The sequence below is a fragment of the Athene cunicularia genome, assembly GCF_003259725.1.
Source record: "Athene cunicularia isolate RWA chromosome 3 unlocalized genomic scaffold, athCun1 chr3_part1, whole genome shotgun sequence".
In the NCBI taxonomy this organism is placed as follows: Eukaryota; Metazoa; Chordata; class Aves; order Strigiformes; family Strigidae; genus Athene; species Athene cunicularia.
Window position 1 is genome coordinate 105693797 of NW_020799097.1, and position 12307 is coordinate 105706103.

At 42.3% G+C, this 12307-nt stretch overlaps 1 protein-coding gene across 1 annotated transcript in view; it reads left to right on the plus strand.

The window, feature by feature from the left end:
* The first annotated feature begins 679 nt into the window (after nt 1-679).
* SRP9 (signal recognition particle 9) overlaps nt 680-12307 on the plus strand; it is an 18702-nt gene continuing 7074 nt past the window's right edge. The window contains exons 1-2 of the mRNA XM_026844648.1: nt 680-734; nt 1824-1951. Of these exons, the coding sequence (XP_026700449.1) occupies nt 680-734; nt 1824-1951 (183 nt within the window). The remainder of the gene's footprint in view (nt 735-1823; nt 1952-12307) is intronic.

The window sequence follows — 12307 nt, forward strand, 5'->3', positions numbered from 1 at the left end:
CCCAGAAGGGGCTGCGGGAAGTGGAGCAAAGAGAGGAAGGAAGGGAAGGGAGGGGTTCTGTAGAAGCATACATCTGGAAGTTTAAGCTAACCTTACCATTCTACAGAGCTAACATTGCACAGTGCCTGTGCAGTTTTGATGACAGGACTTGGCTATTGCAAAAATAGCTGGCACCAGGTTCAGATGCTTTGCCTTCTGCTAAACAGTCCTTTCATGCAAAAACAAATTGACCCCACTGTACTCAGTAACATTTTTATCCTCCCTCCCCTGCAATTCAGTGGTACATAAGCAGTAATAAATCTGTATTTAAAGTACTGATGACTGCTTTAAAACTTCAGCAGTAAAGGAAATAAAGTAAGCACATAAGCATGTAGTGCTTGCACAGTTAAACATGGCGTCTACTGCTACATATGACTAAAAGCATGGTTGACTAAGAAACTAAAGCTGTAATGCTCTACTATATGTTTTAGATCACATGGATTTTTTTGTAATCTTTTTAAGTGGAAACCAGGAATGGCTGTGCATGTTTCCACAAGACAAATGACAGGAACAAACTTATTTTAGGATTCTTACTGCAATCAAAGCACTGGGGACAAGGAGAGAGTCAAAGTATACAAACGTGTTTGAGAATTGGAATTTTTATGAAGAAGTAATATTCATTCTGTGATATCCATGTAGAATGGATGCAGTTGGCTTACATTATACCAGCAAAGATGAGTTCAGTGATGATGATGGTACTACATAACAGCTAATAAGAAATGTAACCTGTACTATTTAATGCTTATCTTTTTTTTCAAAAGAGGTGATATAAGAATCACAGAATCACAGAATCATCTAGGTTGGAAAAGACCTTGAAGATCACCTAGTCCAACCATTAATCTAACACTGACAGTTCCCAGATACACCATATCCCTCAGCCCTCTGTCAACCCGACTCTTAAACACCTTCAGGGATGGGGACTCCACCTCCCTGGTCAGCCCATTCCAACATCTAACAACCCCTTCTGGAAAGAAATGCTTCCTAATATCCAGTCTAAACCTTCCCTGGTGCAACTTGAGGCCATTCCCTCTTGTCCTATCCCTTGTTACTTGGTTAAAGAGACTCATCCCCAGCTCTCTGCACCCTCCTTTCTGGTAGTTGGAGGGCGATGAGGTCTCCCCTCAGCCTCCTCTTCTCCAGACTAAACACCCCCAGTTCCCTCAGTTGCTCTTCGTACGACCTGTGCTCCAGGCCCTTCACCAGCTTTGTCACTCTGTGAATGAAGCCAATTCTACAGCTTTGTAAACATCAGCATTTGTTTCTTTTTTCTGTTTGAAATCTTTGAACCTCAACAGGTTTTGAGGCCAGCTAGCAGGCAAGTAAAAATTGCTTCATCATGTCCAACTCAGGATTTTCTTATTAATCAGTATGGGTAAAGATGTCTAATGTAAGAATAGCAACAGTCTAAATTTCCACAGTAACCATCACCCAAATATTCTGAGTACTTTACAAGGTGATTTTGCATCTTATTAAAGAGAAGCAAAGGCACTGCTATTATGGATCACGTTTTCGAGAGCACTGCCAGTCTTATTCTCTGCAGGGTCTTTACACATGCGGCAAGCTCACCATGGTATAATCCTCTCTTTACTTTAGTCACTTAGTAAAAGAGCCTCAGACTGCTCATGTACATTTCTGCAAATGCTGTAACGATCTCCTGTTCTCAAAATTTATTAAGACAGCTACGTATTTTCTTTTAAGAAATGTTGTCAGAAAACAAACTGGATGCTTGAACTGCTACTTTACCAGGAAGACCTTTTTGGCTGCATGACTCTGAATGTTTGTAGATGAGCAAAAATGTTTTGAGACAAACTTAAAAAAGAATGTGGAAATAACCATTAGCAAGCCAGAGGTGCCTGTGAAGATCATAGAGGATAGAGAGCAGGATATTAAGAGAGTACTGCGATTCAGCTGGGTAAGATCAAAGAGAGCCAGATAACAGCCAAGGGACATCAGAGTGCCATGAAAGTTGCTGAAGATGTAGGAAAAGCCTGTGTAGTACTGTGGGACATAAGGGAAGTTGAATAAGATATGTATGTCAAGGAAAGTCCCAGGGTGATACAGAAAACCAGAGGAGACATCATCATGACAAAGCTGTCTGAGAAAGCCTCACAGTGCTACAAGATACAAGCCTCAAGATGATGATGAAAACCAGAGAAGGCTGAGAATTGCTGGGGACACAAAAGACAGCTAACACAAGGGAATGTTACTGAATGCAATCACATCAAGAAGGGCTACAACTGCTGGGTATAGCTACAACTTCTGGGTATAGCTACAAGGATGTTTGAAATAATGAGGTCACAGAGTGTCCAGATTTTATGGGGAATAACACATACTTCTGGAGATCAGGGACCAATAAAGGTAAATGAAGAAGCAATTAGAAATATGCCAAGAAAAACCATATTGTATCACAAAATAGAAAAAAATCATTGCTAGAGAGCATGAGAGAGAATCTGAAAAATGTTTTCAGCAAAAAGCTCCCCAGACTTAGGAAGCTTCTTGGAGCAGCTGCTGAGCCTGAAGAAGGCTATAGCATGTTAGGAAATGAGAGAGCAACCATAAGATGCCAGAAACAGTGAAGCAGATTGTGAGTTGAATGATAAATGTGTAAACTGCTGGTTGCTATAAAGGGCCACAGTGTCAGGAAATGTTGGAGCCTGCTGTTCTGCTTCTGGAGGCATCCAGGAATAATGCAAGTTGAAAGAACAGTGTATAGGTTGAATAGCATCAAGAAACATTGGAGAAGGCCTTGAATACCTTTGAGCTTGTTCAGCAGAGGGATCCAGACTAAGGCAGTGAATTACTGGAGTCGTTAGCTATGCAGCCACATAGAAACCAAGGCAAGGCTGTGATCTCCCAAGGGCCCAAGATACCAGGAAAAAGCTCAAGAAAGAATGCAGATTGCCAGGGGGACTGAAGAATCCTGCATATAAACTAGGGACAACTGAAAAGCTGTGAGATTTGTCAGGAAGCACAGGGTAAGGTCACAGACTGAAACAACTCAGATGTCTGGTTTCACCGTTTGACTAATAGAAGAAAGATGTGACCCAAGATAATCCTGCCTGCTTCCCTTTCGGAGGGCAGAACAGAATCCCTTTCAGTACTGTCTTAAAGCAATGAATGCTTCCTGCTGAACAACCAATGCCATGTATGGAAAATAGCTATCTATCCTATGTCATTGTATGTGTTTAGACTGGGCCTTGGAAACCACACGAGATTAGGAGAGGAAAATAATCTCTTAGGGACAAGGGAAACTTTTTAAGGGCTAAATTGTGCTCTAGCTCTGTGTGCTGGCACAGGGAGCCCTTTTGCCCCTCACAGCAGTTGCACAGCAGATAGGTATCACTGGTCTCTCATCATGAGTTTATAAAATACTGATAGAGAAAAACAGTGTGGGAGATATGTCTTATTCACACAACATCTAACTCAAGAGCACCTGTCCTAAGTAGAGTAACATGGCCAATGTATTTATAATTCACATTGCTGACTGGCTCTGGAGTGATGCCTTGCTGGAGCCTGGGCAGAGCAAGGGCCTCAGCTCCCACCTGGCAGCCCAGTTTTGCTGAAGACACTCTCTATTTGGAACTTGCTCCTTGCTGCACATCTTCCCGGGGGAACGAGGATCGGCACCAGCACTTCAGCAGCGTATCAGCTCCCTCCATCTAGCACAGCTCAGCCTCAGGAGAGCCATTCTGCAGCCTGCATTTGGATAGGAGGGGAAGGGGGGAGAAGACAAAGAGTTGTTTTTCATAAGATCTTCTGCGGAAGGCTGAAAACAGCCAGGTTTTCAACCTCTTTCCTTTGTTTGCCTTAGGTCTCTCAATTTCTATATCAGGCTCTGGTTCAGCTTCCATTAGCGCTTCCTCATCAACATTGTTAACAATGGTTTCCTCACTGAGGGTATCACTAGGATTATACTTACTGCCAGAATCCTCTGGCACAAAATCACTGTCTGAGTCAGAGCAGAGAAATAATTAACCCTCATGATACTTCTCTGAGGAATGAACAGAATACCTAATAAGATTTATCAGGCATCAAATTGATCCTGCTCCTAAGGAGAAAAACGTCCACTCACTGAAGTTAGCACTGCCACTGAGGAGTGAGGAGATTCTTGTGTCAACACAGGAGACATCTTCACCTCACCTGTAAGTGGCCAGCATTACCTTAATTGCTTTAGTTACCTCACATGTCTAAACAGCAAACCACTTGTTTACCACTCTGGCCCTGGATTAGATAATGGTTTCATTGCCCAAAAATACTATCGTGTCAACGGATTTTAGCTTGTGTGAAACTGGTGAGGCTGGAGTGAGGCAAGGCAAGACTATCTTGCTCGAAATTACCAGCACTTGATTTGCATTCGGCCTTCAAACACTCCTGATCATATTCTCGATCTGTAAGACTAGATTTATGATTCAACCTACAACTCCAGAAGCTGAAATAGAACTGCTGGAAAATTTGCCCCACGTATGGAGAAGACTGTTGCCCCACAAAAGAGAAATAAGCATCAAGATTTACACAGATTTGCATGTGTTTGCTGTTTTCAACTCTAGAGACAAGAGTTTTCCTTCCTTCCAAAAAGTAATCAGTCACTTCAGTGGCAGACATTCACAAGCAGAGCTAATTAACTTTCTAGGTCCAGAAGGATCCCCTCCCAAAAGCTGATAATATGTCTCAGTGGGTTAGGAGAAGGATAGGACAGTCCTAGCTGGCTGGGAGGGATCTCTGGAGAAGTACATATCATACAGATTTCTGTCTGCAAAAAACAGTAGTCTGCTAAGATCTGGAAGCCTCAAAATCCTTTCACTTCTGCTGGGAATTTAGTTCAAAGCAGCTGCATGTAAATTTTGCATAGCAAATGCTATGCTGGCGAATCTTTCTCATGATTCTTGTTTTTTAAATCAACAAGAGTAAACTATATAGAAGAGGAACTAGTTTGAGGGCAGTCAGATTTACCCTAACTGTTTTAAAATAAAATTGAAAACAACCCTAAGAAAAAAAAAAAAAAAAAAAAAAAAAAAAAAAAGGATTTGAAATATGTATGAGCAGACGCACTGCCCTGCCTCATCTCTTTGTGCTGCATAAGGGTGACACAGATTGGCTGAATCCTTATAAATAGAGATCTGGTACAGAGATTCCTCAGAAAACATGCAGCTACTGTTCCTAGTTCCTCTCCCTCACAGCCAGGAGTGGGTAGGAGGCAGGGAGGCATGGAAGGAGGGTCAACATCAGGCTGAGAATTGCCTGAAGGTGTCTCATCTTTCTCCAGGCCCTAAAACGATGAGAGAGGTCAATATTTCCCCCCTTGCTCACACCCCTTGCATATGCATTTCTAATATCTGTGCAACCTCTAAACTTCTGCCTCATCTGAAAAAAAGGGGAAATTTGTCATTTATTCCTGAAGTAGCAAGATCACTTCAACTTTTGACTTCATAAGCATTAAAAAAAAAAAGAATGAGATCGGTAAAAGTTGCTAATGGAAAGAGAAAAACACCTCAGCAAGAATGCAATTCTTAGGACACATTTCAAATCTTGTTAGCAGTTATCTCTTCAACATAAAAGTCACAGCCCTGGCATGTAATTTATACAGATATTCTCCCTGCCCTCAGTCCTACACCCTACCTAGACCTCCTTTCATATTTTTAATGTACTCCAAATCTTATGAAAATTATAAACTTACATATTTGAGGTTCAAATTTCTCTGCAGACTCAAGCCAACAAAAGCACCAGGTAAGTAACTTGCAAGCTCCATGACAAGAACTGTAGCAGCAGCACCATGTTGGAGGTAAGGAAGCCCTTCCCAGCACAGCTCCCAGCTCTCACGTGTGCTTTATGGAGGCCTGCAAGCCCAATAGCTATACGAGCCCATCTTTTATAGAAAGCTGCCATACTGTAGACATCAAAGCAACATGTGTGCTTGCAGTTGTTTCAGGAATTGACAATGCAAATGCCAAGAATCCATTTTGACACTAATTTGACCATAATTTGGACCTCTACCTGCACCAACTCTTGACCAAGGACAAACGCTTGAACAGGAGAGCTTAAGGAGCCTGCAGAGGCTTTCGTCTGCCGTGCGTTCTAGGCAACAGCTGCTGTGCACACAGTTTTTCTACTGTTGTAACTACAGGAAGGGGTATATGGGAAAACAGCTGCACGGCTGTGGCTTCCCAAGTTTTGCCTGCCAGCTGAGCTGCCCCGCACGCCTGTGTGTGTGTGCAGCACAGGACAGTGGCTGGCGCCCACTTCTGCCTGCAGCTGAGGGCATGGGAGAAGTTGCTGATTCAGATCCACTCCCCCTGCTCAGCCCGTCCTACTTCTTCTTGTGGAAATTACCACCTCTTCAGATCTGCCTGCAGAGTGGCTCATCTGGGCACCCCCTAACCTACTTTGGTCAACCTGAGCCAGACTTAACTTAAATGGATTAAGTAGGAGGTTTTTGCTAACTCAGTTTGATTGAAGTGGGTTAAGGGGCACTCGCACAACCATCTCTGCAAACACATCATGAGAGGGCATTAATTCCTGGGAAAAGACAATGACAAGTGGCTGGGACTATCAGCCTCTTTCACAGACACAGCTAAATCAAGCGTCCACTCAAATGAGGCCGCGCAACTTCAGGGACAGGCATAAATTTACTTTGCAAACATCAAAAGCTACCATTTCCCACCAGCTACATGTTGCTGTTCTCACAACAACAGCACAGGGGGAAGGGGAAGCGTGTTACTCTTTCACTTCAGGAAGAAGTCGGCAGGGTTCACCTGCCAGGAAGGTTCAAGCTTTAGCATTACAGTAGACTAGGAACTGCTCATGTCTTCCCTTCTGCAGGCTGAACTGAGAAGGAGATAATTTACATCTGATCTGGGCTTCGACATGTAGTTTAGAATTAGAAATCAACTTAGTTAAAAGTATCGAAAGTCCTTTTGCCCCAGATGCAGTTGCACTGCTCCAGGGGACTTAGGAAGGTATTGCTGTAAGCATCTAATCTCACTTGCCCATTCTGGTGATTTGTGCTCTTCAATTACGTCAACCATGGGAGCATGAATAGCCCAGGTAAACCAGCCTTAAGTCATGCTTATCAAATCAAAAGCTTTTTTATTTAAAGATGAATGTAAGAAATCAATGCGTTTCCAGTGTGTGCCAGCAGATGCTCTAACCCCATTTTAAGCATGCTCAGAAACTTCATGTAATGGTGATACAAAATCTATGAGCGGCTAATGCTGCCAGTGTCTGTCTGCTTCCAGAGTGCTTCAAATGCCGGTTCATGAGCTGGCTGCCAGATGTGTTCTTCTTTTCCCTGAAGGCCATCACGAGCACTGCTATTTCATTCTGAAATCTCAACACTCAATGTTGTGACAGCATAGAGTCTGTTCTCTAACATATGTCTCTTGCATGACAGCACATTAATTTGAATATGTTATTATGCTGAAGGGACTAAACTGACCACTTAACAGGAAGAGATGCATCTTTCTAGCTATCAAAAGCAAACAGCTTAACAAGAGCACTGTCAGAACAGCATCCAAGTTTCTACTAAGGCCAGGCTGGCTACACAGCCATGAGTAGGGACAACTCTCTTGCTAGTGTAATGGTTATTGACATGGCCATATATAAACTCCCTAACATACAGTAAAATTAGATTAGCCCATATTAAATGACGAGAGGTGGGGGGGTAGGGGAGTGGGTTAATGGTTAAAGCAAACTAGGAAACCATGCTATCTTGGGAAAGGTTAAAGCTAAAATGTACGGTGAGTGAGGATCATGGTGTGCCCAAGGCTGTGAGCTCCCCAGTGGCCCTGATCAGGGGTGTGTTTGGAGCATATTTCCTTTCACAGGAACAGGGGCACTGGGGAAAAGGAGGGAGGACAGCAGCAGGCACACAGGTCTCATCCTGACTTGAAGTTGTGACTTGGCTGGGACAGGCACCGGGACAGGGCCCTAGAATCCTGCTGGCTGCAAACAGCCTTAATTGTCATGAACTGCATTCTAACAACCAAGTCACACCAATATTTAATTACCCTGTTAGGACAGTGTAAGTCTGAATCAGTCAGTAAGATGCTTGTGTGCAAAAGAAGTAGAAAATTAACACCGATGTGATTAACTATATATGGCTCAGCCTGGCAAAACCATTAGCCAAGCTGTTTAAAACATAAAACCCATAGAAAGGAGCTGTGTGTTTTGTACTCCTTCAGGAGCTGTGGAGTGAAAACCCGTGGCTTGATTTGGCATGTTATAACCCATCCAGGAGCATGAACTGCTTCTGACTGCAGACTTGGTTCTCATGGGCACTGAGATTCAGAGGCTAGGTGAGATGTCAAAGACTTCAGAACTCACTGTACTCAAGATCTCTCTGCACCCTTATGCACAGAAATGGCCTTTCAAAAAAACGCCAAAAATAACTGATTGAAGTTTTTTGCATCGGTACAAATCCCAAGCCAGTTTAGACCTTACACACACAAGAATGGAATTTATAATCACCATGCCTTCTCCTTAACTTTACTGAGGGCTGGGTTGAAGCTATTTTGAAAGAAGTGACTATATCTCCTTCCTCAAGCATTAAGCATTCCTGGCAGCAATAATCGCCTTGTAACTAACTCCTCATTAACACTCTTTTAGACCTGTGTAACTGCGCTGACTTTATATTGCTCCTGGTCCAAGAACAGGATTATCATCTCAGCACCAAAGTCTCCTCTTAATTAAACTGTTACAGATTTAAAAAAAAAAAAATCCACTGAAATAAATGGAATGACTCTGGATTTACAGCAGCATAACTGAGATCAGAGTTTGTCCTATTGTTTCTTATCAAATCTATAATTTAGCATGATAATGCACAGTGTTCTATACAAAGCTTCTTGTAGCTGGAAAGACCAGCTTGTTTTACCCACCAGTAGTATGTCATAGTGACAGATAATTATTTTAATGAATTTAATACTCTTATCTGAATTCCTTATCCAGGAAAGAAAAATACAATTGCAAATAAGAATATGGCACCTGCTTTAGATTGAATAAAAGCATTAATGTGAAGAACAGGAAACCAAATATCTAACCTTGAGTGATGTCGAGCAGCTGCAAGCTGCAACGTCCATGAACTTTGTAGGAGTTGCAAGAACTCACGATCTCTGTGGATGATATTTTAAGATACAATGGAAGGTCTTTTTCTACTGTTTTCTTTCAGTTCGTCATTTATGCAAAGGAAGACACTAGATAAAAACCTAAAGAAATTACCATGTGGAATCCAGATGCCTGAACATAACTATACAAAGCAGAACTTGCAGTGGCAATGCATGTAGAAGCTTGATCAAAGAGAGATCATTAATCTTGTACATACAGGTTGGATGAGGGGAAAAGGCCTGAGGAAAAAACGCATGAAAAATCTTCATCACACAAGTACTTACACTGTTGCTTCATAGCTTTTTATGGCCTTAAATCCAAGCGAAAAAAAGGTGGTCTAGGGAATATAGCAAGGATATACAAGGAGAGACTGAGGAAAGGGTAAATGAGGTTTTACAACATTCCAGATTTCACTTACAAGTGATGGAATGGCCTTTAAGACCACTGGAATGATTTCTTGCATGGAAGAAAGCAGGAACTCAAGAAAAGAAAGCAAGATAAGTATGTATGTTTTAGCAGAATTCTTACTAGCTACTAAATTATTATTGGCTGGATACCAAACACTCCACACAGTGATAAACAACAGTTCATTTTATTTCACTAAACAAAAAGCCCATTGAAAGATTTCTACTATTACTGCATTCACTGGAACTCACTTGAAAAATACAGTTTTGGACATGCATCAAATACAACTTACAGCTGAATAACTGCAGTGGTCTGAGTTACTTTTCAAACATGTCAAGAAAATGTTCTGTTCTCCAGGCAAGAAGAGAACAACAGAGCAAAGCAGCACACTAACTATAGGTATCAGACATTCCCTGAGGCTCAGAAGTAGCCTCTCTTTTTAATTGCGGAGATTTCAGCAACTGCCCTTGTTTTCAGGAGAGCTGGAGGGGTTGTTTCACATGCAACCCCCATCTTTGGTGGCAAGCCAGCAAAAACAGTAGGAATTCCCATATCCTGTCTTGCCACCAAAAAAGGTACATTTTCAACAGCTGTGTCAGCACAACAGTACATAAGGCCACACAGTAAACTGGAAAAACACACTGATCTCAGTTAAAAAAAGTGTTACTAAGAACGGTGCTGCTTTTAATCCAAGCGTTGTTTTGATCCCCAGCACAGTTACAAATAGCTGTGGCAGCATGACTGTGGGGCCATAGGTGGTGGTGGTAGTGGCAGGGCAAATAAAATCCTTAAGATCTGCAGCAGAAACAGGCTATGCAGAATTGTGTATCAGCCTGTATATAACCGTCATAGTGACACATCACATTTTCTTCAGGGGTAAGGCCAATTACAAAATCCCTCTCTCTGTTCCTTGCCCTGGCTGCTGCAGTCTGTCATCTCCAGAACTGTGCACATGTAATAGTTTTAGAAGCTGCATCCTAAACTGGATCACAGAAATCATCTGGGTTAAGGAAAAAGAAATACAAAAATAGGTTTGTTTTCTAATCTTGCCTTGTTGCATTAGCTCAGCTGCAGAAATTGTGAATTACAGGGCTAATGACTGACCATTGGCAAGCTCCTAAAACAGCTCTTGTGTCAGAAAACACATAAAAGATCCCAAACACTTGAGTCAAAATTAAAATCCTCTGAAAAGCAACCCTAAGGTACTTCTGGCCAGTCAGCCCAAAATTTGGACTCCTCCTTCAGAAAGAAAATATCCAAGTCCCACTTAAAAACCTGGATCCAAATTTGGTGAGCAATGGGTCTGTGAAATGTTCTGTGTGTTACACAGTTTGTGCTCCCCACACCTTTCATTTTCATATTTTTACATCGCCTACATGTCCATAAAGCACTACCAAATGCAACTCCTACTCTGCTGTTGTAAATGGCTACCTAAAACCCAAGGTAGAGGAGAAGCACTCCCTCCAGGTTAGGTTCTGTGTTTGGAATAATTGCCTTAGGCTCTGTCAATACCTTTATCACCTTTAATCAGAGCTGTTGATTATCAGCCTCACTGAAAGACAACTCTTATGATTCTGAAGCTGGGTTCTCAGACACCGCAGCATCTAAACTCTGTGAGCAGTTCTGGATAGAAAAAAAAAAAAAAAAAAAAAAAGAAAAAAAAAAAACATAGCCTCCACTCATTGGTGCAAAGCCCTTTAACAGAATTGTTTAGACCACATAACACCCACAAGTCGCAATTTATTAAAGTTTGGCAGTCTAATCACTGCAGACTTTTTCAGAGTTGATCCCCACAGTAACAATTACTTTCTGCTTTACTGACTCAGGGAAATTCATTCTAGTTTTTCTCCCCTTACCTCCCATCCACCCTTTTATTTCTATGCCATGTTTCTTCATTCTCCCTTGTGCCTATTGTGCCTTTTGTGGTCAAAAATCTACAGCTACTATTCTCCCATGTCGCTAGCGGAGACTGGAATAGCCTGCATAATTTGTCCCTTTACATGCAGATCTGCCCTAAACTTTCCCGTTTTATTTGTCTGGCCACACTGTTGAGGTTTGATCACTTCACTAAAACTGACTTGAAGTTGTGAGTCATTATCATCAGCTTCAGGGTTTTCAGTGCATCCCTATGAAATGGACAATAGAGGACTGCAATTTTTATGTGTTTACTGTAATCACAGCAGTTACACAAGCCATGTAGCATGGTCAGAGCTTAGTACTGTGGCTGGCTACAATCTTTGTGTAAATAGAGAAAAAAAATCCCTGGTTACTTCAGGAAATGGGATTTTAAAATATAACAGAAAAAATAATGGATTTTTTTTTTCCTCTCATTTCTCTTTTGTAATGAATTTTAGTCTATGTCAATGCTTTACACACACACACACACATGTATTTGAAAAGCTGCGTTCCCCAAGATCCTTAGAATTTTATAACTTCCAGTCTCTTTCTGAAACCAGCAGCTTTCTTTCAATTTTTCAATTTTTTAACTTCCAGCGCCAAGCCCTGCCTCAGCACCCCTCTGAAATGACCACTGCGGCCCCCAGGGAAGCCAGTGAGCTGCTCCTAAACATCCTTTTTAAAGGCTGCCTAACATGGAGCCAACCTCCAGCTTAACAAAGGACCCTCCAGCCTGGGAAAACCGGGACTAGATGCAGCGGTACGAGCCAGCCGAGCTAACCTCCCGCTCACAGCCCGCCTGGCCGGGCTGGCCTGGGGCCCGGGCCTCGCCGCCCGCCGGGCCCTCCAACCCACGCCGGGCCTCTCGCCC